This window comes from Pseudonaja textilis, chromosome 7 (genome assembly GCF_049901715.1).
Source record: "Pseudonaja textilis isolate UNSWEBS1 chromosome 7, rPseTex1.2, whole genome shotgun sequence".
Lineage (NCBI taxonomy): Eukaryota > Metazoa > Chordata > Lepidosauria > Squamata > Elapidae > Pseudonaja > Pseudonaja textilis.
In genome coordinates, this window is record NC_141996.1 from 17,665,830 (window position 1) to 17,692,960 (window position 27,131).

The window sequence follows — 27,131 nt, forward strand, 5'->3', positions numbered from 1 at the left end:
TATTATCTTCCTATTTTTATTGAGGTGTATTATTCGGATAGCTAATGAAAAACAAATTATGCTTTACTTTGTTAATTAGAGTTTAAAATAAATATGTTGTTTGTATTATCAATACAGAAATATAATTATATGAAAATATTAGCTTTGTACCACAGCTGCCTACAGTATATATGAGCTATTAACTATCTGCAGTTCTTTATTCCCCTTGAAAAAATATTTCTGACAATCAGGGCATAATTGGAGCATTGGATTTCTTGCTAGATTATACTGAGGAAGGGGAAGAAAGCCACTCTTCCTATTGCAATAGGCTTTCAAAAAAATATAGACTGGATACAAGTACTTCTGGATCAATTTTGAATATTTCCGTTTCAGTTGGCTACATACTTGGTCTTGGAGACAGGCACGTACAGAATATTCTGTTAGATGAAGAAAGTGCAGAACTTGTACATATTGATCTAGGTATGTACCAAAGGAATCAAGTGTTTAGATTTTGATGTGAGTCCCATTCAAGCATTATAAAAATAAGAGGGTTCAGCATTCTGATTAACTCTGCTCTTTCCCCTGTGTATTGCATGGTTGTCTGAAGAAGCAAAGCCTCACGTGTATGAAATGGTGCATCACTGCTTGCATTAAGGCTTTTTGCCTTAAGGATAAATATACTTCATGAGCAATATTGATATTCAGTTTCTAAACATCAGCATAGGGCTTCACCATTGATCGAGTCATAGAGGAAGGAACAGTGTAACATGATAAAAGAATGAAGTTAAAAAATGCAAAATTATATCATGAACTCCAAAAAGATTGACTAGATTGGTCATATTTCTTCTTGCCCTTATTTTTGAAAGGACACAAGAAGCATTTACAATGCCAACTGGGCCAGAATTTCCATTCCTAAGCAGCGTAGTTGTAAAGCACAATTGCATTGCTTGGTGACAGCAATCCCTACACTCCTGGTTGCTGTTGTCAGTTGAATTTCATAATCGTTAGGTGAGGCAACTTCCTACCAGCTTCTCACAACCAAATCGTCGAGAAAACTGACAGAAAGTTGTAGGACCCAGGTACTTGCAAGCAGGATGTCAGGGAAGGTAAGTGGCTGCTGCCAGGTGCAAAAAGACCCGAAGACGCCAGAGAGTTGCCGTGGGGGGGTCAGGGAAGGTATGCAGGTGGCAGGGAAGTGCAGCAAGGATCCGGGAGTGTGAATCCAGAGGGGCTAGGAGGGGTGCATGAATATGGGAGCTTTACTCCTATGACTTGACCTTCCCTACCAGCTTCCCATTGACTTTCTGGGGATCACAAATGGTGATCACGTGATCATGGGCAGTGCAATCAGTTGTAACTGCAAGCCTGTTGCCAAGCGCCCGTATTACGATCACATGTCCACAGGGATGCTGGGACACTGGAACTCAAAGCCCAGTTATAACCAGCAACATCATTATTTCGAATGATTGCTAAATGAATGGTTGTAAATGGAGGACTACCTGTAATGTAATAATAGCTAAAAAATATGTACTGTTACCTCATTGCTGCAATCAATTGTATTCCCTGCCTTTTAAAAATATTTTTTAATGCTGTATGGGTACGTGAAGATTGTGGAAAGGTGCTTTTAATTCACTGACCTTCAACTTCTGCTTTCTTTTCTTCACTAGGAGTTGCCTTTGAGCAGGGCAAAATCCTTCCTACTCCGGAGACTGTACCTTTTAGGCTAACAAGAGACATAGTCGATGGCATGGGTGTTGCTGGTGTTGAGGGGGTCTTCAGGAGGTATAATTACTCCTTTCAAAGCATTTTAGCATTATGTGTGCTGCCAGGATATTCAGTTTTTACAGTTTGGGAAATTGAGTTGGTAAAAACTGTTTTCATTTTTAAAAATGTGGCCCATGTGAGCTGATTGTAAACTTTATTACTTCCTAGAAAAAAATACATTGTAAGGTTTTCTATAAAAGTTAAAATAGAAATTGGTTTTGACATTAAAATCTGTTTGGAAATTATTTAGATGCTGTGAAAAAACTATGAATGTTATGAGAAATTCTCAAGAAGCCCTGCTAACGATTGTAGAAGTAAGTGTTTCTTGGCTAAATATAACATTGAAAGTAATTCTTATATTAAATATACTTTGGTGTGTTGGACTACTATACTCCATAATTAACATTTTGCATCCCAAAAGACAACTTAGTTGGTAAGTAGCTTAAAAATTCTGATTCCTCTCCTATCTCAGTGAATATTGAAATGGAAGTAATATAATACAAATAGTGCATTATTACTGAAACATGTTAATGTCATTCTGAATTTCATGTTCCAATAAAGCAGACTTACAGCACAAGAAATATTAGACTGACATTCAATCATTTTAACACCCAAGTGAAAGAATAAAGCAGTAGACCAACCTAGGAAGGCATTCAGAAAGCTCTTCATGTTGAATTGCTTTGGACCTGATGATACAAAGATATGGCAAACAGCAGCATAGGTACAGACTCCAGAAAACAGATAATACTTTACTATGAATCATGTTGGAACTTTGAATTAAGTACTAAGAGGGTCTATCCACATCCATCAATCTAAATTGCTATATAATGGATAACTATAAAAGCTCTTGAAGGGATATAAGAAGATAAGTAGTGGCTGCTGGATCGGACCTCTGCCCATCTAGTCCAGCAGTCTGTTCTCAACATTAGCCACCCAATTGCACAACGAAGCCTACTAGTCACCCAGCAAATGACCTTCAGAAGCCATCAAAACTGACAGCCCTTGATCACCATGACTCATAAATTGATCCAATCCTTTTTTTAAAGCCAGCCATGCTGGTAGCCAGCACCACATCTCATGGTAGCAACTTCTCAGATTGAATTACTACATATTGTGTAGTAACATACTTATCAAGTGTTGGTTTGGGAAGGAGCTGCAGTCTTCTTTCCAGACCCCAGTTGCTGTATTCCCAAAATAAAAAGTTCATATACTTTACAGCCATAAAATCCTTCAATGAGCATTCTTCCTGTCAGTCAACAAAATAAGAGCTAATAACAAAATATAACACTTGGGATTGCAGATTGAGGCAACCTTATCGCTAGTTATTTGATTTGGTTATTTGATGGAACCAGAGTTCAATAGTTGAATTTATGGGTTGAACAATTCTGAATTTTGGCTTAGAATGCCAATTTTAAAATTATGCTACACAGATAAAACTTAATATATTTCTGTAAGAGATGGGCAGTGGAAGTATCTTTTTAGAAACATTATCGTGTCTCCTTTGATATTTAGGTGCTTCTATATGATCCTCTTTTTGACTGGACTATGAATCCTTTGAAAGCTTTATATCTGCAGCAAAGGTCAGAAGATGAAGCTGATGTCAGCTCCAACTTCAGTAGTGCTGACCAAGGATGTAACAAAAAAGCAAAGTAAGGAGAAATATTATTATTTTGCATGTTTTGTATGTATGAATTAGTATCGGTATGCCTCCTAAAACTCTTGTTTCCTTCTCAGTGGTGAAAACCAGCTGTTCAATAAAGTGGCAGAGCGTGTTTTGATACGACTTCAGGAGAAACTTAAAGGAATGGAAGAAGGTACAGTGCTCAGTGTTGCCGGCCAGGTGAACTTCCTCATACAGCAAGCCATGGACCCCAAAAATCTCAGTCGCCTCTTCCCAGGGTGGAAACCATGGGTATAAAAATATACTATAAGGAAATAAGACATGATTTCCAGAAGCGGTTACAAACATTTTCATGGTTCCTAAGGAAAGTAGAATTTAAAAATATTACATGGAAAATGTTGAATCAAAAAGCATTACTGTATTGCACTTATTCCAGTGTGATGAAAGCAATATCAGAGTTGTACTGTAAGCCCTGTCCCTTTTTTTATATATCTTTAACATTAAAATGAAAGCAGTAAAATCCTGTGGACGTCCCAGAAGGATTAGTCTTTTGCTTGCATTGGTACAACAAGGAACATGGCTTCCTGGTCTTAACCCCCAGACACGAATTTCAGGAAATTAACAATATTACAATTTGCTTTAACAAAGGGAAAATATTTTTCAGTAAGCCCCACTCCTTGTTTGGTTTAAGAATGCTGCTGCAGCACAGTAGTTCTTATTTCTGCTGCGTTTAAAATGATCAAACTGACATCAAGCCTGTTAGTGCAATATGGTCCCCTTGCCTTTCTCTTAGACAAGACGAGAATGTACTCAAGATAAAAACGTGCATCTATGCATGTTAATGATGATGCTGTGCATCCTGCTATATAAATATTTAGGAATTTCTGATTTATAATATATATAAAGTTGTCGTTTTTTAAAAAAAACTGATAACAGGAAATTGTGTGTGTGTGTATATATGTACTGTGTGCGGTTCTGAAGACATTTCAAAAGAAAAATAGGAATTCACAATAACACATACAATCAGAAATAATTGCACGGTACTACATTACTTTTCATTATTACTAAAGAGTGCAGTGGCTTTGGTTTGATAGACCAACTGGCATAATCTATCCTACTTTATGCAGTAATAATGGGGGAGGGAAATCCCCCCCTTTTCTTTTCTTTTCTTTTTACAATGAATGTGAACATAGATTTCTTACAAACAGAATACTTTCAGTAAAGGTTTTAGTTTATACTACCGGTAGCAAGACATTCCTATGTCCACTATGTTGTTCTATATCATGGAAAATATAACCTTATTTTACATTTCATTATCAATTAAATTTAGTTCAGTATTAAGCTAATCGTTTTTGTTATAACTTGTATGTGCACTTTGGAACCTGGAAGAAGTTACTGAAGGAACTTTGTGAATTAAAATATATTGTAAACACTGTTGTGGGCACATGCTTTTTTTTTTGAGAAACAAAGTAGTATTCAGGTGGAACTATTTTTTTATTTGCTTTTCATTAGACTATTATTTGTATATTGATATGCTTTGAAATGCAGAGGTCCGAAAAAGTGCCTTTTCAAATGTACAAAAAAGCCAAATTCTTTTGAACATGCATTTCTCTTTCATATCTATTTATTATAGTCCATTTTGCATAAAGCCATAGTGAGCTATAAAAAAATGAAAGAATGTTGTCACCTTTAAATTAGTATGTGGGAAATTCATATTGTAGCTGACAGGATGGCAAAGATAATATTTCAGCAGAGACACCCTTGAATGCTCAAAATTTTTCTGCTACTGATTTTTTTATTACCATATTTTTCAGACCATAAGATGCATCTAAGTTTAGAGGAGGAAAACAAGAAAAAATAGTTTCTTGCTTCCACGTGTCCCGTTTTTGCCCTCCCCAGCATCCAGAAGTTCTAGCATTACTCTGGAACGCCTCAAGCAATTTCAACCAAACTTGGCACACAGATGATTTACCCTCTGGAAACAAATACTGTGGGGGTAAGAAACCCCTAAAACTCCTCAGGGGTGTGTGTGTGTGCCTTAAAATGGTTTCTACTGTACAGCACAGTGGATTTGCCATGGTAACGGCTTCACAGTACTCCACAAGGGGGCTCCCTCTTGTGGAGGAATAGAAGAATTGTGATGCTGTGCAAGAGACAGTACAACAGTGTTGAGTCCCAACTACAGGATTTTCCTGTCTAATACAGGATTGGGATAAATAAACACCTGGGCAACACCGGGTAATCGGCTAGTGCTTTATATTTTGAAACATTTCTATGAAGAGCAAACGTCTTTATAACTTTCACAGTTGCATGGGTAATTGTCTCAATTGTAAGGCAAACAAAAATACAGAATACATACATTCATACATATGTGCAATACAGTACATTTTTTGAGAATCCATAGGAGTTTTTTGCCAGAGAAGGTTACCTGATCAAGATATGGTCAAGAAATGAACTCAGGCTAGAACAAGACTTTCTACCGCATAGTCCATATGTTTTTATTTTCACCTACTTATCTACTTCTAATGTCTGCCAGCACCTCCTTTAAACTCAAAATTTTCACAATCCCTTTTCCACTCCTCTATGAATGAGAAAATGTTCATTCACTTTGGAAGCCCCTGACCGTTTAACTAACATTCCAACTATGATTGCTCTGGTAATGGCTAAACACAGAAACACGTGGTTGCTCAGGTTGTTTATAGATTGATGCCAAACCTCAGTAGGGACCTTCTCCTGTCATCACTACCTGAACAATAATATGTGATTGGGTCATTTCCATATCTTTGCTTACTTATATGTAATACCTTAAGTTTGTCAGAATCAAAATAATTAATGATTAAAAATAAAATTGAAGAATTAAGAAATACTACTAATTCTGTGTATTACAACAGACATATGTCATCTATCACAAAGTAAGTTCATTAGGAAACTAAATTTAATTTCAAATTTCTTTACATTCATTACATTTTATGTTAACATGTTAAGGCACATTAACTTGACAAATGCATAGATTCCATCTTTTTATACGGAGTTTCTAGTTTTGTCTCGTGAAGTTTTATGTTGACACTGTTATGACTGATGAATGTTCAGGTGTCAGATGTGTGATTTTTTTGCTTCTGCAACTATTAAAGTGAGTTGATAATAGGTCTCTCTTTTGGTCTATACTGAGATTGCATTAGTTCTTGGATGTTCTTTGGTATCAATTCAGAAACGTTGTAGTATTGCTGAGTAAACTGGAAAGCTAAAGATACAAATGAAGAATATTTATACAATAAAACCAAATGTTTTATAAAAGCACAAATATATTTTTAAACCATTTACAATGGAAAACTGAATTCAGGGTATTTATTCATAGATAATATTGCATGATAGCAACACAAAATGTAACTCCTGGATTCCTAGAAGATACGCCCAATTCAAATTTACTGAATTTAGATTTATCCTTGAATTATTAAATAATGTTGAATAAGCATAATCTTTTTAAAGTTTATTTTCTACAATAACATGCAAAATGGCACATTTGCATCTGCAATATTATATATTTATCCTCTTTCAAATTGTATTCTATGTCTATTTTTAGGGATGAGGTTTGAGACCACAAGCATTTCTTGAACTTCTGGAGAAAAGATGGCATAACAGACAAATTCAACACATAGTGAAATATATATAATCTTGTAACAGGTCATATTCTTGCAAATCTTAATTCTTACCAAATTGACTTCAGATATTTGATTGGGCCTAGAGACTTGCTTCTCTAAAAATACTGAAAACTAAGACTTCAATATTAATATCATTTTTCTGCATTTATAAAATCCACATTTATTTTAGAACCTCTTAAAGGAATATATTTAAAATGTCCACATGGCAAGTCCCTCAAAAGAAATTATAACTAAGATCCAAATCACTTGTTTTCATCCACTTTTACAGAATACTAATTAGTTATGCCATAAATTTTGTTTAATTAACTGAATTAATTAAAATTTTAATCAACCAAAGATTTGCCTTCATAACCTTATACACCTAATTCTACAGAGAGGCATAGGAATTATGCATCTGTGTGGGATTATACCACCAGCTGCCATCACCACATGTTACATCTCATGTGCTACACGAGTCTTCAATTATCCATGTAGTTGACAATTCAATACTTTAGATTAAAATTACATAAACAATAAATCAGCAAATGTTTTACCTTGAAAACTTTCTGAAGTCTTGCTTGTTCCAACTTCTTTCCATAGTTTAACATATCTAGGTAAACAACAAGCACAGTGAATAAAATGGAGCAGTAATAGCCAAATTGCAATCCATGTTTTATAGCAGAGTGTCAAATTCACAGCCCACAAGCCGGAGGCATCACATGCTGGCCATGCCCATCCCCGTTTTAGAGAGGGGGAAAAAAATTGTGATACATCATGTGATGACGTGTCATCACGAGTTTGAAATCCCTAGTTTAAAGTGATATATACACATATTCCTAGCATCTCACTCCATCTCTAACACACATTTTTTAAATCTCCCAAAATTACGGTAACAATTAAAACCATCCAAATCGCAAAAACAAAAGCAAGGTGAAACAAGAACAAAAGGTGCGCAAGGGGTGTTATAGAAAAGCTTTTATTAATTTCCTATATTACTGCTGCTCTCCCTCTCCCTCTCATATATATATATATTATGATTTGATGGTGTCTGTGTGTGGGATTTTTGGTGTCTATGTGTGGGAGAAAGACCGAAGAGAGTGAGTATGAGTTAATAAATTAGATTAACTTATTAATATAAATTGCCAGTAGAGCTCAAAAGCTAAAAATTAATAATTTTAAAACAATTAGATTTAGAAAAGGAATGAAAGGTGAACTTTAAAACCATTACTCGTCATAATTCAACGCATTTGTCCACTTTAACATCTCATCTACTTCCCATTCCATCACTTGATCTATTCCTTCCTTCTCCAGGGACTTGATTAGACCTTCGGTTGCTCTCTGAATTAAAGCAATTGCCTCCGGATTCTCTGTTTTAACTTGAAGATTTTCTCCAAAGTACCTAGAAAATAGAAATATGTATTTTCATTCATAATAGCTACAGCATTTTCATTGAGCATTATTATTATAATCAAATTTATTTGCCACCCGTCTCTCACTCTGGGGCAACTATATGTCCTCTTCCCTTTCAAGGTAAGCAACATTATTCAAAGGGCAGAAAAGGAGGAAGAAACAAAAAATGAATAGAATTACTCTGATAGATTAATAGAAATTAATAGAGTAGGTTTGGTCTATAGAGCCACTGGTTAAGGTTGGAAAGCAGGAGACCGTGAGTTCAAGATTTGCCTTAGCCATGAGAAGCAGCTGGGTGACTTTGGGCCAGTCACTCTCTCTCCGTCCAACTTACCTCACTGGGTTGTTGCTGTAAGGAAAATAAACAGGAGCAAGGTGTGTCTCCACTGCTTTTGAGTTTTTCTCAAAAATAATAAGGGAAGGAATTAAGCAAGCAAATAAATAAAAATAGGGAATTAAAAGCCTGAGGTAGAAAAAGAAAAGGAGGCTAAATCTAGTTTACATCAACACAATCCGTATACTTCCCCAAAGATTTCTGTTCCTGCAAACCATCCTTAGATGGTTTACAGCATCAACCATATACAGCTTCACTGCCTTTTAAGCCTCACTTCCTTGTTTGGAGGGAATATCATAAACTCCATCCAACAGTGACCTTTTAAATCTCCCTCTGCTCATTTGCTCTTCCTTTATATCTTTTTCATACTGAACCTCATTACCTTTTTCATGCTAGTCATTCATTTTTATATTCAATCAACATTTAGTCTATACCCATTCATCCTTGATCTAGCCAACATTTACTACCATCTGCCCAAAGGAGCATATAGTCATTTTCACCTTTTTCAAAAAATGCTGATTCCCTGCAACAAATTGTGCTGCCGAATTCTTTCCGATTGCCATTAGCATTTCTTGAAATTTCTACACTTTCTCCTCTATGGTAATTTTTTGCCATTTATAAATAATTTTAATCCATTTTTGCCTTGAAGCACAAGTCTCTTCACTACAGTAAACTTCATATATTTACTACATTATATAACTCAACATTTACTGCAAGTCATTTGGGGTTTAGCCAACAATACAGCTTCATCTGCCTGGAAAAATACACATTTCCAAATGAAACATCTCTAACATCATCTCAAACAGTGCAAAGACATAAAATAACCAAGGGTACATTACGCATGATTGCCTTACTCCTTATTCAATATTAAAACTATTTCCTAATCTTCCTGTTTATTCCCGCATGTGCTTTCCTTCCCTCGTATATTGTTCTTACTGCATTTGATAGTAATTTTCAAATCCCCATTTGTGCAAAACAAGGCTATCCATGTTTTATTTAACTCAACAAAAATCTAATAAATGTATCACATTCATATTGTTTTCAAAAACCTACCAAAGAGCAAAACACTCTTCTGTACTTCCCTTGCTAAACGTAAAACTTCCCATACTTTGCCCATTGTTATTCCTCACATCCTTTTGATCAAAATTCTTCCAAATACCTTCACTGACACATTATAAACTAATCCCCTTCGAGTTTTTGTATTCTGGTGTTTTCCTTTGTAGAGGGAACAATAACCTTTTCACAGTGACCAGGCATAGGTGCAATCTACACACATACCTTACAAGTTGCACAACGGTTTGGTAAGAAAATCAAACCTACATTTAACATGGCATAACATGTGCCATGGAGAGCACTGTTTCACAAACTTCACAACTTTAAACATGGCGCTGTGTGTGTGTGTCTGTATCGCTCTCTCTCTGTGTGTGTGTATGTGTGTAATTCTGGGAATTGAACTCCACCAATCATAAATTGCCAAGTAAAGTCAATGGAAAGACAGCAGGAAATCACAAGTAGCGGTAATGTGAGGTCCTCACTTAATGACCCATGTGATCCTTGCTAAAATGATGGTAACCAGAACTACCGAACTGGCGGCTTTAAGTGGCACAAACACAAGGTTTTTCTATTTACGACAGCGTTGCTTAACAACTAAATTTTCAGTCCCAATTACCATTGTTAAGCTAAACTGTACAGATAATCCTTGAATTATAACCACAACCGAGACCAGAATTTCTATTGTTAAGCAAGGCAATTGTTTAAGTAAATTGTACACAATTTCACCACCTTTTTTGCCATGGTTGTTAGTTGCAGTTGACATTGACTTTGCTTGTCAGAAGCCCTCTGGGAAAGTCTCAAATGGCGACCCCATGACCCCTAGGACACTGCAACGGGGACACGGCAATTGTCATAAATAAATGCAAATCAGCAAACACCCAAATTTTGACTATGTGACTGGGATGCAGTGAGAGTTGCGAGAGAACCACTTGTAAGTCGCTTTTTCCAGGGTTGTAACTTTGAACCATCACTAAATAACAAAGTTGAACACTACCTATACAATGTATTCAAATAGCAATATAATTTTAATTTTTTTGAAACCTTGTTAATAATAACACACTCAAGTGTAGGTTTCCAACACATGGCTAATCAGCCTTGAAGAATTTAGTCTGCAAATTGATTAATGTTTTGATACATACTTGTTAGCAATTAATTCATTTATACAACACAATTCCTAGACAGTACAATGCAAGGCAAAAAGTGAAAGACACATGTAGCATTTAAACTTCCACAACAACAATATCTATGATATATTCTGAGACTCATTCAATTAAAAAAATGATTCTGAAAAAAAACTCACCATATTAAATTATCAGGACTGATTTTGACAAGAAATTCAAATGGTTGCCTAGGGAAGCACAATTTTTAAGAACTACTGCACAAAGCACAGATAGATGGACTACAACTTTCTCTGCCATAAGAAAAAAGCCTGTGGCATGTTCCAGTAAATGTAACAGGGAACACAAACTCATTCTCTGGTTTCTTCTCTACTAAAGTTTATTGCCTATTTCTGATTCTAAATCAGATCTCTGGCAGAAACTATGTGTTCATTGTTCATTGCCAGAATCACTACTTGGTAGATTGTAGAGTTGTAATTGCAGGAATGTTCCAATCTTGGATGGCAAACCTCAGATAAAGAATGTTTCCAAGCAAATACAACTCAGGTAAACAAAGTCACTAATCTAAAGGAGGATTAGAGAGAGGAAGTAAAGATATGTTAGACTTTAACTAGAGATAATTAATTACTGTGCTAAACAGTAACGAAAGTTAAGCAGTAACCAAAGTTAACCAGTGATGGAGGATAACTAAAAAATGTGTATAAATGCAAGACTAGACTCCAATAAAGATCATCATGATTCAGTTGTTCATGATCAAACAACTCGACTGCCTCGTCATTACAACAGTAGATTCTCTGTGTACTCCTTTGTAAATTAGACAGAAACCTGTGATCTTCAGGTGATACCGAACTTCATAATTCCTGAGAACTGGAGCAGCAACTGACAAGATAATATCTCAAAAGCCACAAAATTTTGATGCCACCTGGCCTTAATCTCTTAGGACTAATAATACTCTTGTTCACCTGTTGTGTTAAAGAACTGGTGCTCTAAGTTAGAAATACCCACGGCTACTCACAAAATACACACTTGGAAACATGTAATGACTTCAGGCTCTCAGGAAGGCAATTTCAGTTTTAACAACTCCACCCAAATCGTTTATTTGTGTCTTAGAATTAACTTAGCCAGTTGACTGACAATCAAGGTATTTAAAGAACACCCCCAGAGCACTGGAGGGCACTGTTGTATAAGAAGAGGTCTCCTTACGAAAGACCATACCAATGTGGAAGGCAGCTTCCAATGCTGATTCACACCTGCACTGTTTTATTGTTCTATTTAAACATAAATAAACAAACACACAAACACCTGGAGAGCCACTTTATTGGACTAACCTAATCTTTCCCGTTTTTTTTTTAATTTCAAAACATTAAAACTCATTTAAAAATTTTAACTTACAACTTTTTAAATTATCACAGAACATATCATATACGGTCTGGTTAGTTACTGTGGAAATACAGTAGCTTAAATATTTTATGCCTCCTCCAATGTGTTGGGATTACAGGTAGTCCTCAATTTACAAACCCAATCAGGACTGAAATCTTGGTTGATGAACAAAATAGGCCGTTAAGCAAGACGCTCAAGTGACTGCGTCACTCAATGACTGCAAGCCCAGCATTCCTGGTTGTGGTCATTAAATGATCTGGGTTGTTAAATGGAGCAAAAGAACTGCCCGCTGAATTCAACTCCTGGAAAGAAACTATTCCAGTGAGTTGCAGGAATGGAGCTTGGGACTTCAGAATCTGACCTCTGTTTTCTGCACCCCGCCAAATAAATTTGGCTCCCCTTAATGTGCCAAAAGGAACTGTAGCTCTAGCAGGTTGTAGAAACAGAGCTCTCATCTTCAGGATTGGAGCTCCTTTTCTCTACCCCACCAAAGGAGTTCAATTCTCCTTGGTCGGCAGCTATTTCAGCCAGCTCCCAGAGGCAAGGCAGAATCCTCTCAGCAGGCAACAGCAACTTGTAACCTTCCCTGTTGGCTTCCCCACTGACTTTCTGGGGAAGCCAGCTGAGAAGATTGTGAAGGGTCATCACGGGACACCTGGCAACCAGTCATAAATTTTGCCAAGCACCCAGAATGCTATCATGTAACCATGGAAATGGGGAAGGGGGCCACGTGATGTTTTACAATGGCTTTAGGGGGGTAAAATACTCCTTTGAGAGGCTATTGCAACTTCGAGCAGTCATTAAATGCCCAGCCGTAAGTTGAGGACTGCTCATATAACTTTTGCTAGCTTGACTGAATTTGAATCAGTGATAACTTCAGCCTATCAGGTTGGCATTAAGTAGAGGAAGTTTAACTTGGAAGAACAGTTTGCCTTAGTTCTGTTGCCCTGTCTTTTAGATCACAGTTTTTTTGAACTTCTGTAAAAACCTGATGGATTTCAATGAGGGCTAAGGGGGAAAAATACAAGCACCACCAATATTCTGTCTCTAGAGCTTTGCCTCTTGATCAGGGATTACAGATCTTTTTTTTTTTAACTAACAGGTTTTCTGGCCTGAAAAGTTTTACATTCCCCAGTCTGGATGAATGCAGCCAATAGAATTGGGCAGAAATGGTTAACTTGTGATTTATGGCAAGCTATTTTCAGCTGATGAATAGCTGTGACTTAATAATGATGGATTACCATTATATTAGCATAATATGGCTGAATGAATGATAATTAAAAAGCACTAAGCTGATAATAAAATGAAAATTGACCACTCTCGCGTTCAGAATTTTAAGTCGCTGTAACTCACATTTTCTTCAGCCATTCAATTTTTCTTGTCTTTCTTCTTTTTTCCATGTTTCGTTTCCTCTGCTGAGGAGAATGATGGAATTCCTGTGTTTTGGTATTGTCTTTCGTTGTTAAAGCGTCCACACCCTTCCAGTACTGAAATATATTGTTGAAAACCATTTCACATTTATCAGATTTTTTAAAAATTATTTGTCAAGGCTAAATACCTTGAGGACAACTGCCGTTCTGACCTAGCTTCCCCCTCTCTACCAATATGCTCTGGGTTTTTTAGGGCTCAACTTGTTGATGCTTGCAGAGACAAGAGAAAAACTGGAGCTCGGCAATGGCTGTGTTTGAATAGTCTGCTATGTTAAAAAGGCAGGCTGCTAAATAGACATTGATATTCCCCCTTCCAATTCTACCTTGTGCTTCTTACTAGGTTGGCAACTCCTAACACTGCTGTGAGTCAGTTGGTTGAAATGGGCATTACACAAATAAAAGGAAGTATATTAAAGGTAAAGGGATCCCCTTTTCAGTTGTGTCTGACTCTAGCGGGCGATACTCATCCCTGTTTCTTAGTCAAGGGAGCCGGTGTTATCCAAAGACATTTCCGTGGTCATCTGGCCAGCATGACTATAATCTGAGGGGCACAGAATGCTGTTACCTTCCCACCAAAGTGTTACCTACTTGCATTGGCATGCTTTCGAACTGTGAGGTGGCCAGGAGCTGGAGCGAGTAACAGGAGCTCACCCTATTCCAAGGCACTTGGGTCTCAAACCTGGGCTGTCAGTTTTCCAGCTGACAAGCTCGTTGTCTTTAACTGCTGAGCCATTTATACTAAGGTTTAACCAGATGGTGTAGTTGGTTGGAATTTAGTTGGAATTTTTAGAAATGTTGACAAAATTTGCTTATAAACTAAAAGTGGTAGCCTTTTTGGATTCACCTACCCTATGGAGTTGCATTTTATTTAACTTTTTAGCTTAATATGCAAAAGCGACCCCAATTGAAGAGAAAAAAAGGAGAAGGCAATGGTAGCTAATTATATTTCCTTTCAGAATCACCTGAAACAACATTGTAGGAAGTGACAAGAACTTTTCTGTTTCGCATCAGAATTCTCTGATATCAATCTTCTACAAATACTACTAAATTCTGAGTTGACAGCATAATACAGCCTTTTTGTACAAGTAGTCCTCAACTTACAAACAGAAGTCACCCGTCACAACCTATGCAAACAATCTGGGGAGGGCAATAACAGAGGAACCAAGTGAGAAATTAAAATATCTATTGTCTTACTCGAATGGAAAGAAGTCTCCAGCCATTATTCTCGATGCGTTTATACCAGTCACTAGTACTTTCACTGACGGTCCCTTTCTGCAACTTCTTTGGATTTGGTTTGGTTGCAATCTTCGCATAGTCTTTGGGGCTATTTGCACACAAATCCACAATAGGTCTATGAGTAAATATTTTATAGTATATGCTGGGAGGAAACTTGTCCTGCAAGGAAATATCCAGTTTAAAAAAAAGTGGTAAATGGAAAACTAGTCGCTGCAATTTGCTTTTGCAGATCCTTAGGGATATTCTCTGTAAATGTCTATCTATTTACCGAATGAAAAGATTCTAAAACAAATCAGAAGCAGACTGGAATTATTTTTCTCTTAAAATGCACTTTTGTGAGTCCTGAGACAAATCATTCTGAAATGGTTTTGGAAGCTCTATTATTTGCATAAAGGGCAAAATAGCCATATAGTATGTTTGTTAAGCGTGAAGCAATCCTGAACTGTATATATCAGGGGTCAGCAACCCGTGGCTCTAGAGCCACATGTGGCTCTTTCATCCCTCTGCTGCAGTTCCCTGTCACTGGTCAGCTCCATAATTGATAGGGCTTTTGGTTAGGACAGGTAGTGGAAAAATGATGCCATGCTAGGAGGAGACTCTATGGTGGGGGAAACGGACTTCTGGTCGGCACAGAAAAAAGTACGCCACGCTAGGAGGAGACTCTATGTTGGTGGTGGGGAACAGTGTTTCCGGTCAGTTCCAGAATTTAATGGGGGCTTCCTATTAGGACCTTTATGGCTCTTTGAGTGTTGAAGGTTGCCGACCCCTGGTGTGTGTGTGTGTGTGTGTGTGTGTGTGTGTGTGTGTGTGTGTATTTGTTTTCTGAGGTTCTCGCGGGTATTTGTATGTGGATCTTTGGTTGTTCGGGTTTTCTCCCGCGTAAGATTCGAAGTATCTAGGCAACGTTTCGATGAAGTCTCATTCATCATCTTCAGGCTTCTGTCTTCGGCTCTTGCTTCTCAAAGCAGTTGGACGCTCAAAAAACACAATTTTGATTCTAATAGTGAAAGCCAGTTTGTTGCAATGGTTAAGGAAACCAAAAAAGTTCATGACTTCTAATCCCATCTTAGGGACAAAAACCCACTGGATGGCCTTTGGATAGTCACTCTCTCAGCCCCAGGAAAAAGGAACTAGCAAACCACTTCTGAAATCTTGCCAAGGAAACCTCAAGGGTTTGTCCAATACAAAGAGGCAACAGTAACTTGAAGGTGCACACACAGGCACATTCTACTATCAAGCTTTGCTCATTGTGTAAAATGAAGAAGAAAGTCTGTTTTAAAGATGTCTTCAGGCTTTTTGCTTACACAGTTTTAGTTTCTGCACTTTACTAACAAGTGATAAAATCCTGGCATAAACTTACAAGTACTCACAATATGTTTTTTAAAGTATGAAAAAATGTGTGATTATATTAATGTGCATACTTGCACATGTGCACAAAGACACAAAGACGTACAAATATGAACAAGCACTCATATTTGTACACTTGTTTTAATTATTATTAAAATATAATTGTTAAATGTAAACTCACCCCACCTAGTCTGAATTTAATATGAACTCCTGCTGCAGCATCTAAAAATTCTGCCTGTAATCAAACAAAATTTTACATCTGATAGCATGCAAAAATTTTAAAAAGTTAATGAACTTCATTACTCTATATATCAAAAACAGTGATAGAATATTTCTTTTTAAAATTGGAATTAAATTGGAATAAAACAATTGACTTTAGGACCTCATTTTAACAGGAAAGATGACCTTGCTTTATTTTACGTAATTCCTGGAAACTGGCTTTAATTTTTGAGACACACATTTTTCATTTCTCATTCTATATTTATTTTGAATCAATATTTGCAACCACAGAAAATCCTGAGTTGGCTGTTGGCTGTTGGCTATTCTGGGCGGAAAAGACCAGAGTTCTATCAGCAACTCAGCTGTGAGTACAACTGAGCAGGTTTCCACATGGAAAGCCAGAACACTATCAGAACATCCTTTAGGACAGAGATGGGCAACTATGGCCCCTTTACAACCTGTGGACTTCAACACCCAATGTTGTTGGGCCAGCTGGCTCAGGAATTCTGGGAATTGAAGTCTAGAGAGTCATCAAGGGGCCACAGTTGCCCACCCCTTCTTTAGGGTCTCCTTTCCACTTTCTTTTGAGGAGGTAGAAGAGAAATCTGACACTGATCCAGCTTTATACAGGTAAGCAGAATGGTCTATCAGCAGATCCAAGCAAGCCAAGTTCGTTATGCTTTTCTTTTTGTCGTTAATATTTTTACTGAGTTATAGAGTAATACAAAATACAAAGGAAATAGGAAAGCAGTGGGGAAGGAAAGGGGAAGAAGTGAGGAAAGATAAGAAAAAAAGAAAAAGAAGCGTTGACTTCTGACAGTCTCCCTTACAGTAAAATAAGACCTTAACATCAAATCACAGCTTTTTTCTAATAGTATAATAAACAAGCCATTTCTATAAAGATCTATCTGTGTAATCTATCAAACCCAAAGTCAGAGTTACATTCTTCTCCACATCAAGCACGAAGTTCAGAAGCAGTTTCCATGTGGAAATGAAAACACTTTATGTTCTTTTCTTTTATCAGAGTGGTCCCTTTTGCCATTTCAGCCAACTCCATCAATTTCTCAAACAAGCTTGTTGGGCTTTTCCATGCAAAGCTGGAGCCTTGTCTGAATTCCCTCCAATCTTTGCATGGCATGCCAAATATCCATTTGCCCAGGCTGAGATGAAGCAAGTAAGCGTTGGCAGTAATTCTCTACACGTGCAAATTTGAGGCCTCCTGCCATAAATGATAGTTAGTAAAATGAAAAAAAGAGGGTTTAGCACATAGGTATGTAGCTTTTAAATGACATCATTCGACAACATTTTGGTTTGGCACCAATTACAGAGAAGATGAGAGAAGGCTGGCTTCACTGGTATGGACATGTCTCCAGAGAGCAGCGCCTTCCACCGTGGCCAAGACCGCCTACCAATTAGAAGTCAATGGCTGGTGACCTTGCGGGCATCCAAAACAGAGATGGCAAGACACCATCAACAAAGATATACAAGTTGCGTGCCTGTGCCCTGGAGACACAGCTGACCATGCAAAGTGGCATTTGGTGGTCTGAAAAACAGGCCCTGCACCTGCAGGAATACGCTAGGAGGAAGGAGGAAGGAGGAGGAAGAGAAGAGGAGGGGGAGGAAGAGGAGGAGGAGCAGGAGGAGGAGGAGGGGAGGAGGAGGAGGAGAAGAGCAGGAGACAAAAGGTGAAGGAGAAGAAGAAGAAATGTAGCTTTTAAATATTCACTACAAACTTATACCATGTTAAGCCATATTAAGTGGCACACTGCTGTTAATGTTAGATATACCATGGAGCAGCATTACCTTGGATCAATTATAAAAGTGTGAATGCTTAATGTTTACTACTTCATTTTAGCCCTTACCTCTCTAGGCTCAATGTACTTCATAAGATGGGAAGGTTCCCCATATTGCTTAAAGCCTATAAGCTCTTTATAGTATTCAAATACACCCATATCCTGGAGGGAACAAATAAATGCAATCCTAGTTATAAATACAAATATTACATTTGCTGACACTGCTCTTTTAACATTTCACCCAGGCTTCCCCTGACACAATTATTAATTCTTATTGTGCTGATTGTATGTTATGGTGTCCACAGAGGTGGTGGTGAGGTTTATTTATTTGCTTGCTTATTAACTTTCTATAGCCACTCACCTCAACCGGTAACTCTGGCCAGCTTACATTTCTAAAACTTTAAAAACATTTAAGACAATTACAAATAAAATAAAAAAAAACATTATTTAATATTTAAATAATTCTATTTGAAATGATAGAAACATTCAAAAATACATGTATGCAGCAGCCAAGGTACTTTGCCAATTAACAGTGCAGCCACAAATGGGGCTCTTAACATATTCAGAGCTCCAGGCTCAGGTACCCAGCCACGTTTTTAAGCCTTACGAAAGGATAGCAGGGTTGGGGCCATTCTAATCTCCAAGGGGGGACTATTCCACAGAACAGGGGCTATTATGGAAAAAGGCCATCTTTTAGTGCCCCCCCCCGCCCCAGCCGACACTCTGTGGCTGATGGGATCTGCAGCATGCCCAATCTGCTGGATGAAATTAGCTGGGTAATGTGATGACCGAGTGGCACAAAGGCAACACAATCAAATAATAAGTAGGAGTCCTTTTATTGGCTCCAACTTTGCCCTCAATGTCCTGGTTACCTTCTGGCTGGAGAAGAACTCTCCCATGAACAGCCTTTGGCTGCAGAGATTCAAGTCCAAAACGTTGTCAACAAAAACTGTAACTATAAGTCCAATCAAGGCAAGATGAGGTAATTAGTCTGGCAGGGCAAGAGAAGGAATTTCCAGGTGTGAAGGAATGGCAGTAATTCAACCCGGTTGGGAGGATGCCAGGAACGCAGATAACCAAAGTCAATACAAGATAAACTCTTTCTCAGCAGTCGCTGTTCTCAGCTTGCATCTCTTTTAAACTCTCTTCCCAGGTGTGCCTAATGAAGGGAATCAGAGCCCTTTCCTCCCCTGTAAGCCAGGCAACCCATGTTGCTCTCTTCTCCGTTCCTCCCTGTCTTCCCTAGGATGAAGAGGGGGTGGGCCTGGGTCTTCCTCTGAACTCCCTCTCCCTTGTTCTACCTCTTCCCTGCTCTGTCCAGCCGGACTTTTCCCTCTCCAGCTTCCTCCACAGCCAACAGAGCCACACTCCCACTCCCTGTCAGTTGTTCGTCTTCCTCCTCGGATTCAGATTCCAACAGAGGCATGACAGGTAGAGACTGTTGGAAAAGGGCAAATCCTTCAAGTGTTCAAAAAGAAGCTCAAGTATGAAACAGAAGGTTAGAGTCAAGATTGTAGATCAGTGATCCCCAACCTTTACGGTTCTGTGGTTACCGGCAGCGGCAGCAGTGGGGGGAAAGGGAATAGTTTCACACATGCAGCCTAATCCTGTGCCATGCACAAATTGAGTTTCATGCACTTGCCCACTTGTGTGGCCGCGAACAAGGGGGGTTGGGGATCCCTGTTGTAAATGACACCTTCTGACTATAAATTCAAATCATCTAGGCTCCAAATTCTACAGATTAAATAGAGCTCTTTTTAGTTTTTAAATTCACTATTGGTTGCCATATCAGGGAAAAGTTTCCATGGCTTGATTAACCATGATTTCTTGAATAAACCATAATTGGCTGGCTGGCTTCACACATTCTCTTAAACCATCAACTACAGCTTATAAAACAAAACTGCCCGGTTCACATATCATGGTCAGCAAAAAACTACAAGTCACATCATTGTTGATTATCATGTGTGAATCCCTGGAACGATGGGAAAGACACAGTGGTGGGATTCAAAATTTTTTACTACCGGTTCTGTGGGCATGGCTGGATGGGCGTGGTGTGGCTTGGTGGGCATGGCTTGGTGGGTGTGGCTGGAGAAGGATACTGCAAAATCCCCATTCCCTCCCCATTCCTGAGGGAAAGTTACTGCAAAATCCCCATTCCCGCCCCACCCAACTAACCTGCTTTCCAGCTCTGTTCTCCTGTGCAGGGCAACAAAAGAAGACCCAGCCAATCAGCTGGAATTCGGGAGGCCGAGAATAGATGGGGGGGGTGAGAGCAGTCAGAGGTGGTTCTCTGAACTACTCAAAATTTCTGCTACCAGTTGTCCAGAACTGGTCAGAACCTGAATACCACCTCTGCTGAATACCACCTCTGGAAGGACAGAGTTTTTTATAGATATAAGATGCCCCTTCAATTCTTCAGCCACAAAAGGGAACAAGTGTGTAGATGCAATATGACATTTTGTCCCTTAAAACTGCAACAATTTTGGGACCTACAGGTTCCAATCCATCCAAAATGTGTAGACGTTTACATAAATACACTTGAAAAGCTCAAAAAGCATTATTACTCTAGAACGAGGGATGAAAATGTATTTGAAGTATTGTTAACTTACCAGCCATCTTTTCCAGGTTTTTTGAATGATATGTGCTGCTTTATCCTTTTTCTCTTCTTTCTCACCACGGAATAATTCTATCAGATCCTTTGGATTTATCACACGTTTTCCAAAAGTTCTTAAATTAAAATTTCCATGATACCATTATGCTCTATTATGAAATAATTATTTGGGTGCTTTTTTCTTATTTTAAAAGTCCCCTTTTCAACACTACACAACCACGAAGAAGAGTTTAAGTATTATATAATTTGCATAGAAGTCCAAATGACTTTTAAAAAAGCAAATATAAATAGGCCAAAACCCAAATCTGGATAAATGAAATAATATCACCCTAACCCTGGTGATAAAATCACAACCAGCAGCTTAAGCATCAATCTTCAGTATTACGGACACTGAATACAGATCCATGGAGACAATTTAAAGTTTTACACCAAGCACTAAGCACTATCAATCAGCTGGCCATACAGGAAGTAGGGCCAGTGTACATAAAACCAAGAAGACTCCTAGAAGAGAAGAGTTGAAATCCACCACTTTTCAACTTACTGTCCTAAACCCATGGGATTCAAATTATTTTTACTACTGGCTCTGTGGGCGTGGCTTGGTGAGCGTTGCAGGGGAAGGAGGTGGTATTTGCTGGTCCTCCGAACTACTCAAAATTTCCGCTACTGGTTCTCCAGAACTGGTCAGAACCTGCTGAATTACCACTTCTGCCTAAACCTCCTCAGTCGACTAGAGCAGGAGTGTCAAACTCGATTTCATTGAGGGCCGCATCAAGGTTATGTTTGACTTTGGGAGCCCAGGGTGGGCGTGACCAGGGTGGGCATGCCAATTCGACATTACTCATGTTGGGGGCACATGTTGTGGCCTGAGTGCTCTGCCAATTAAAACGGGTTTCCGAGCTCTGTTTCCAGCTGCGACGGCCTCCTGCAACTCTTTGCCAGCAAAAATGGAGCCCAGGAGGGCTGCATGTGGCCCTCACGAGCCCCGTTTTCACTGGCAGAGGCACCACAGGCTGGTCCTTTGCTGTTTCCAGGGCAGCCCCGTGGGTATTGAGGTCCACCACAACCTGCGGAGACAGCAGCAGATTCAGACAGTGAGGAGAACAGTGGATTGTATCTAAGAACCCCCGTGGGCCGGATTTGGCCTGCGAGCCTTGAGTTTGACACCCCTGCACAAGAGCAGTGTTTCCCAACTTCAGTAATTTTAAGATGTCTGGACTTCAACTCCCAGGATTCTCCATGCTGGCTGGTGAACTTTGAGAGCTGAAGTCTATCTATCGTAAGACAGATGAGGTTGAGAAATGGTGCACTAGAGAAGCAACTTGGAATCCATGGCTGAAGGTGAGACCTCTTATTGTGCAGTCTTCTGGGTGTTCAGTAATTTCAACTGGTGAAAACTGTATCATTTCCCATACACTGAAACAGGAAAAGTGCAAAGATTATAATTTTAAAAGAACCCCATTACAATTAACAACAAAGAAAACTTCCTTTAATCCAAACGCCCTTGGCTTTGTTTCTGTGTGTCAGATGGATCCAGCAATGTAAACAGTGCACCCCTCAAAATTATACTATGCATCTCTCCACAGTAAACAGCAAAATATTGCCCACCCTGCTAAAAGATATAAATATATACTCCTGCTATGGGATAATTACAGTCTTACCCGTATTTTTTCTTGGTGTCGGCCTGCATTGTAGTACTACGTTTGGTGCTGGAAAAAAAAATCAAAACTGTGGATTACTATGCTATTCATGATTTAGGGGGGAAATTTGCTGATAATTTCCATGGTTTGATATTTTATAGCATGAAGGGGGAATAGGTTGGGGGTGGGTTGTATATGCTGAATAGCACTCATTCAGGTATATGAACATTGCGGATCATTAGCACATATAAAAGACATGAAAAGTAAAAGATGAAAGGCTACTGTTGAAAGAAATAACTTTCTGGGTTCATTTCCAAGTGGGGAAAAAGACACTGGAAACATAGAGGCTATTTGGAAAGATGGTTTAATGGTGGACAGGGCCACATGGCTTGGAGCTCCAAAGTGAAAAGGATGATCACGTGCTTCAAGATGTTGGGTGAAGGAAAAGAAGGAAGGGCTGAGATGCTGAGAATCCCTTATATATCCTCTGTTGGGATTTGAATTTGAGCTTGTATTCTGATTGGTTGTCAAGCTCCCATGGGGCCATGCAGGGGCAACTCTGTAGGCTTTCCTGAATGCCAGGCTTGGTTGAACCTTGCTGGATGATGATGTAATGAAAGGGCTTTGGGCAATTCCTATTATAGCTCTACCTGGAGATCTTTGTTATGTAAAATATTCTGGCCCAGGCCTTAATGGCCCACCCATAAACAAAGGTGGGGGTGAGCTTCTGCTTCTGAGGTGAGTTTCTGCTTCTGAGTTTCTACTCTTTTTAGGGGAAATATTCTGCCTTTTTAATATTTCCTAGGCTATTTCATTTTTCTAGGAAAGGGATGGGTGCCAATTTCCTACCCTACATCATATAAACTCTTTAATACCAACAAAAAAGAATATTTGTAGCTCAGAACTGAACAGAGGTCGTTGGTGCTGTCTGAGTTTGATTGTTTTTTTTTGCAGACGCTTCATTACCAAACTGGGTAACATCATCAGTGCTCTACTGAAACATCTACAAAAAAACAACAACAACCAAGTTCAGAAAGCACCAAGGACTCAGCAAACTGTTTAGTCTGTGGCAGTATTTATTAAAGTGTGGTCCTATGAGAGCTCCTTAGACTCACAGAGAAATCAAAATTATTTGCCAGCTATGTTGAAAAATAATGCATTAAAATTCCATCAAACAATTGTGAGATGTGGTAGCAATAGCAAATGAATCCATTCTAATTTTTAATATGGTAAATATTAATAAATATAACCCATACAAATGAACACTCTTTGAAGTTCCTCCATAACTTTTTAAAATGGAAAGAGGGTCCCGACAGGTAAAACAGGTTAAGAAACTAGATCTGTATTCTGTAGGTTCCTTGTAGTTCCTAACAGATTTTAGCAATTGCACTGTAAAAGTTCTTTTTATTGCATTTTTATAGTCTGTACCTTTTACTTTGAAATGACATTGGCAATAAATTGGTACTTAACCAATAACTTGTTTTATTGTGCTTCGCTTTATTGAGCTCTGCACCTCCACCAGCTTTTTAAAAGATTACAACTTGTGAAGGCTCAGGTAATGATTTTTATCTATTCAGATATTAGAACTTTCTAGAAACAAAGTATTTTTAAATTGAAATATGTATATTGGGTTTTTTTTTAGACCTAATATTATTGTACATTTAAGAGAATGCAGTATAGCGTAAATGTAACTTTTATGTGCTTGGGAAACCAAAACATTAATGTGACTTACTTTATTGTGATACTTGCTTTATTGAGGTAGTCTGGACCAAAACCCGCTATATTTTCCAGGTATGCTATAGTTTAAAATGTGTGTGCAGTAATCCAGAGACAAATAAAATTTGTCAGAGTATATTAGATGGAATTCTGAAAATTCAATTGTTTAGAAAACAATGTAGAAAGGTGAAATCAAATCCTAGACACATTTAAATTAGATTATCCTTGGAATCAGCTGTACACTGAAGGCGGTTTTCAACCTTCTTTGAAGGTGGTTTTCAACCTTCCATTGGTTAAAATCAGATTACATGCGTACATTAATTCCTTTGTTATTAAGTCATTGTTATTAAGTACTACATTGCTGCCAACCTCAATTCAAAATTCTTCAAGGCCCAGAATAAGCAGGTTTTCCATAGGAAGCTGGATGCAGATTAATTTCAGAACTAATTTATTTATTTTCTGTTTATTTTTCTGAAAACCAGAAATGTAATGGCATCTAATCTAATGAAAGACCAAAGGATCTTCTTTGATGCTGATGCCACCCTGAAACACTGAGAGGTCTGTTTCATCTTCAGTGTCATGGAATTGCATAATACACCCTAGGAAAACAAACAAACAAACAAACCCACATACCAAATTTGCGAATGCAACAGATTAAGCTCTGCCTAAAGCTATTGTGAGTTTGGCAGGTGAATTGATGGGCATTTTAAAACCCATTGTTTCCCAAACCTGGCAACTTTTAAGATGTGTGGACTTCAACTCCCAGAATTCCTCAGCCAGCATGGCTGGCTGAGGAATTCTGGAAGTTGAAGTCCACAGTCTCTTAAAGTGGAGAAATACTGATTTAATCCTCCCCGGCTGCAACCCTGTTCCCCTCGGCCCTCCCGCTCCCTGCTTCCGATCCCGAAGCCTGCCTGATTAAAGTGGAACCGGCCCGGAGCCCAGCGGTGCCTTTCGATTTCCGGCGGAGGCGACTTTGGCCGGTCGTGGAACCCGTTTCGGTTGCCACAGCAGCCACCTGGCGGCGAGACGCAGACGGCCTGCCGGGGAAAGGAAGGCGGCTGGCCTCAAGAGACCGACGCCGCAAAGAGTCGGCCGTCTCTTTCTGCGCGGTTTTTGCCCCCAGAGCCCTCTGATAATGCAGTCTGACCACCCTTTTTTTTCAACCATCTTGCCCCCAAAAGTGAATAATCAGTGAATAACTTTAATAAAGGGTTTTTTTTTCTGGCATGGATTTGCATTTGTGTACATTCCTGCAAGCATCTTTGGTATTGACAGCTGCTTTCTGAACATGGGATGCCTGACTACCTGGAAAGCCAACCAAGCAAGAGTCATTGTGGCATAATAACTGTGGCAAATGCAAGCTTCCTGTATCCCAACATAGTCTTGAAAGGAGCAGGAATAAATCAAGAAAAGAGGAAAGGTCAAATTGTTATTTATTGCTATAAAGATCTACACATTTGGGACAGTTTTAATGAATGTAAAAAAATCTGTTGCATTAATTAAAAACTGAAGATTCTAATATTACACAATACAGTTATTAAAAATAGATCTGAAAGTGTCACTTTCCTTAATGCTGGACTAATGTCTATTCCGATGCTCCAGTAATGGTCTATTGGTTAATACAATTGGCTCATGGGAGACTCATGCCGTTTTCATCAGTGAAAAGAAAATACTGTACAGGTAATCCTAAACTTACGACTGTAATGGAGCCTGCCCATCATGATTCATACTGGTTTTAAAGCAGGTTGGTCATGTGACTGTCCCAATTTTAAAAACGTTTTTTGAGCCAGTCGTTAAATGAGTACTGCAATTGCCGCAGTTGTTAAATGAATGCCAAACCTATATTTCTATGGGCCCGGTTTTGCCAAAATCTTGAAGGAAACTATTGTAAAATGTGGTTATGCGACCATGGGAAACTGCAAATGGCTATAAATGCAACCCAGTCGCTGAGTTCCTGAAGGACAATGGTGGTAAATCAATCAGAATTTAGAACAATCACAAGTTGAACAAGCAACAAGTTCTAAGTCAAGGATTACCTATATGTAACATGATTCAAAATAATTATTTTAGTGGAGAAGATTTTGACTTCCTGTCTCTCACTAAATTAATTAATGAGACCTGTAGCCAAATAAGGTTCATGTAGCCTAGCAAAGAGGCACTCAAGCTTGCAAGGTTAAATGTAATTAAGTCAGGCTGTATTGTCACTGGTGCTCATCAAAATATTTACTATTTTAATAGCCTTGGCAACATTAAAAAGACACTCCCCCTGAGTTAATTATGAGAGTTATGTAGCCAAAAGTTTGATGTATTTAAGTGAAACCTGTTATTGTTTTAATGTGATCACTTTGTTCCTTTAAAGAGTTATTAATTTAAACAATGACCAGGAGGCAGAACCGAACCAATACTATCTGGATCAATGACCGACATTCAAAGCAAACAGGAACTTCTTTTATTTGAGATAAGTAACCACTGAGCACCGTTTGTACTATTAAAAAGTATGGATAAGTAACCCTGTACTTACCTATCAGGAAGGTAAGCTCAAATGAGCTCAAACAAGTTACTCTTAAAGAAATTGGTACCGAGTTACAGTCTTACTGATTTTCTCCGTGTTTATTTCCTGTGCACATGGCAAAACAATATATACCACAAAGCTCTTCTCATAAATCAGAAGTTGCTTTTTAGTTTCAACCAGATGATATCTCTCGAAATCCTTTTTGATGGTAGGAAATTATTTGGCTCCTTTGAACTAACATGTAACCTGCTGTGGTTGCTCACTTCCATTACCAAGCTTCAAGGGTTGGCAAATTCATGCAAGCTTTCATTTCCTGTTAATGGTAAAGAG

At 38.5% G+C, this 27,131-nt stretch overlaps 2 protein-coding genes across 4 annotated transcripts in view; one reads left to right on the forward strand and one right to left on the reverse strand.

The window, feature by feature from the left end:
• ATM (ATM serine/threonine kinase) overlaps window positions 1–4,798 on the forward strand; it is a 62,554-nt gene extending 57,756 nt beyond the window's left edge. The window contains exons 59-63 of the mRNA XM_026721013.2: window positions 373–459; window positions 1,647–1,761; window positions 1,994–2,057; window positions 3,256–3,392; window positions 3,478–4,798. Coding sequence (XP_026576798.1) covers window positions 373–459; window positions 1,647–1,761; window positions 1,994–2,057; window positions 3,256–3,392; window positions 3,478–3,661 — 587 coding nt within the window. The 3' untranslated portion in view covers window positions 3,662–4,798. The remainder of the gene's footprint in view (window positions 1–372; window positions 460–1,646; window positions 1,762–1,993; window positions 2,058–3,255; window positions 3,393–3,477) is intronic.
• Window positions 4,518–27,131, reverse strand: C7H11orf65 (chromosome 7 C11orf65 homolog). 3 transcript variants are annotated; one of them, XM_087937104.1, is made up of 10 exons: window positions 26,811–27,131; window positions 22,592–22,639; window positions 20,932–21,049; window positions 18,392–18,484; window positions 16,492–16,545; window positions 14,922–15,122; window positions 13,651–13,784; window positions 8,231–8,401; window positions 7,557–7,612; window positions 4,518–6,605 (listed from the first exon to the last, which is right to left on the reverse strand). In XM_087937104.1, the coding sequence occupies exons 2-10, from the start codon at window positions 22,618–22,620 to the stop codon at window positions 6,490–6,492; spliced, it is 972 nt and encodes a 323-aa protein (XP_087793230.1). In that variant the 5' UTR covers window positions 22,621–22,639; window positions 26,811–27,131; the 3' UTR covers window positions 4,518–6,489. The 3 variants fall into 3 exon arrangements, with proteins under 3 accessions (XP_087793230.1, XP_026576801.1, XP_087793231.1); XM_026721016.2 differs by lacking the exon at window positions 26,811–27,131 and adding an exon at window positions 25,201–25,320; XM_087937105.1 differs by lacking the exon at window positions 26,811–27,131 and adding an exon at window positions 24,303–24,367.

Bases quoted from the DNA above. Each gene is read 5' to 3' on its own strand.
- C7H11orf65 (XM_087937104.1), bottom strand. From the start codon at position 22,620: ATGCAGGCCGACACCAAGAAAAAATACGG. The intron at 18,485-20,931 runs GTAAGTTAACAA...TGTTCCCTCCAG, and splicing joins AAACCTGGAAAAGATGGCTG to GATATGGGTGTATTTGAATA. The intron at 7,613-8,230 runs GTAATGGTTTTA...TTGTTTACCTAG, and splicing joins AATGCGTTGAATTATGACGA to ATATGTTAAACTATGGAAAG.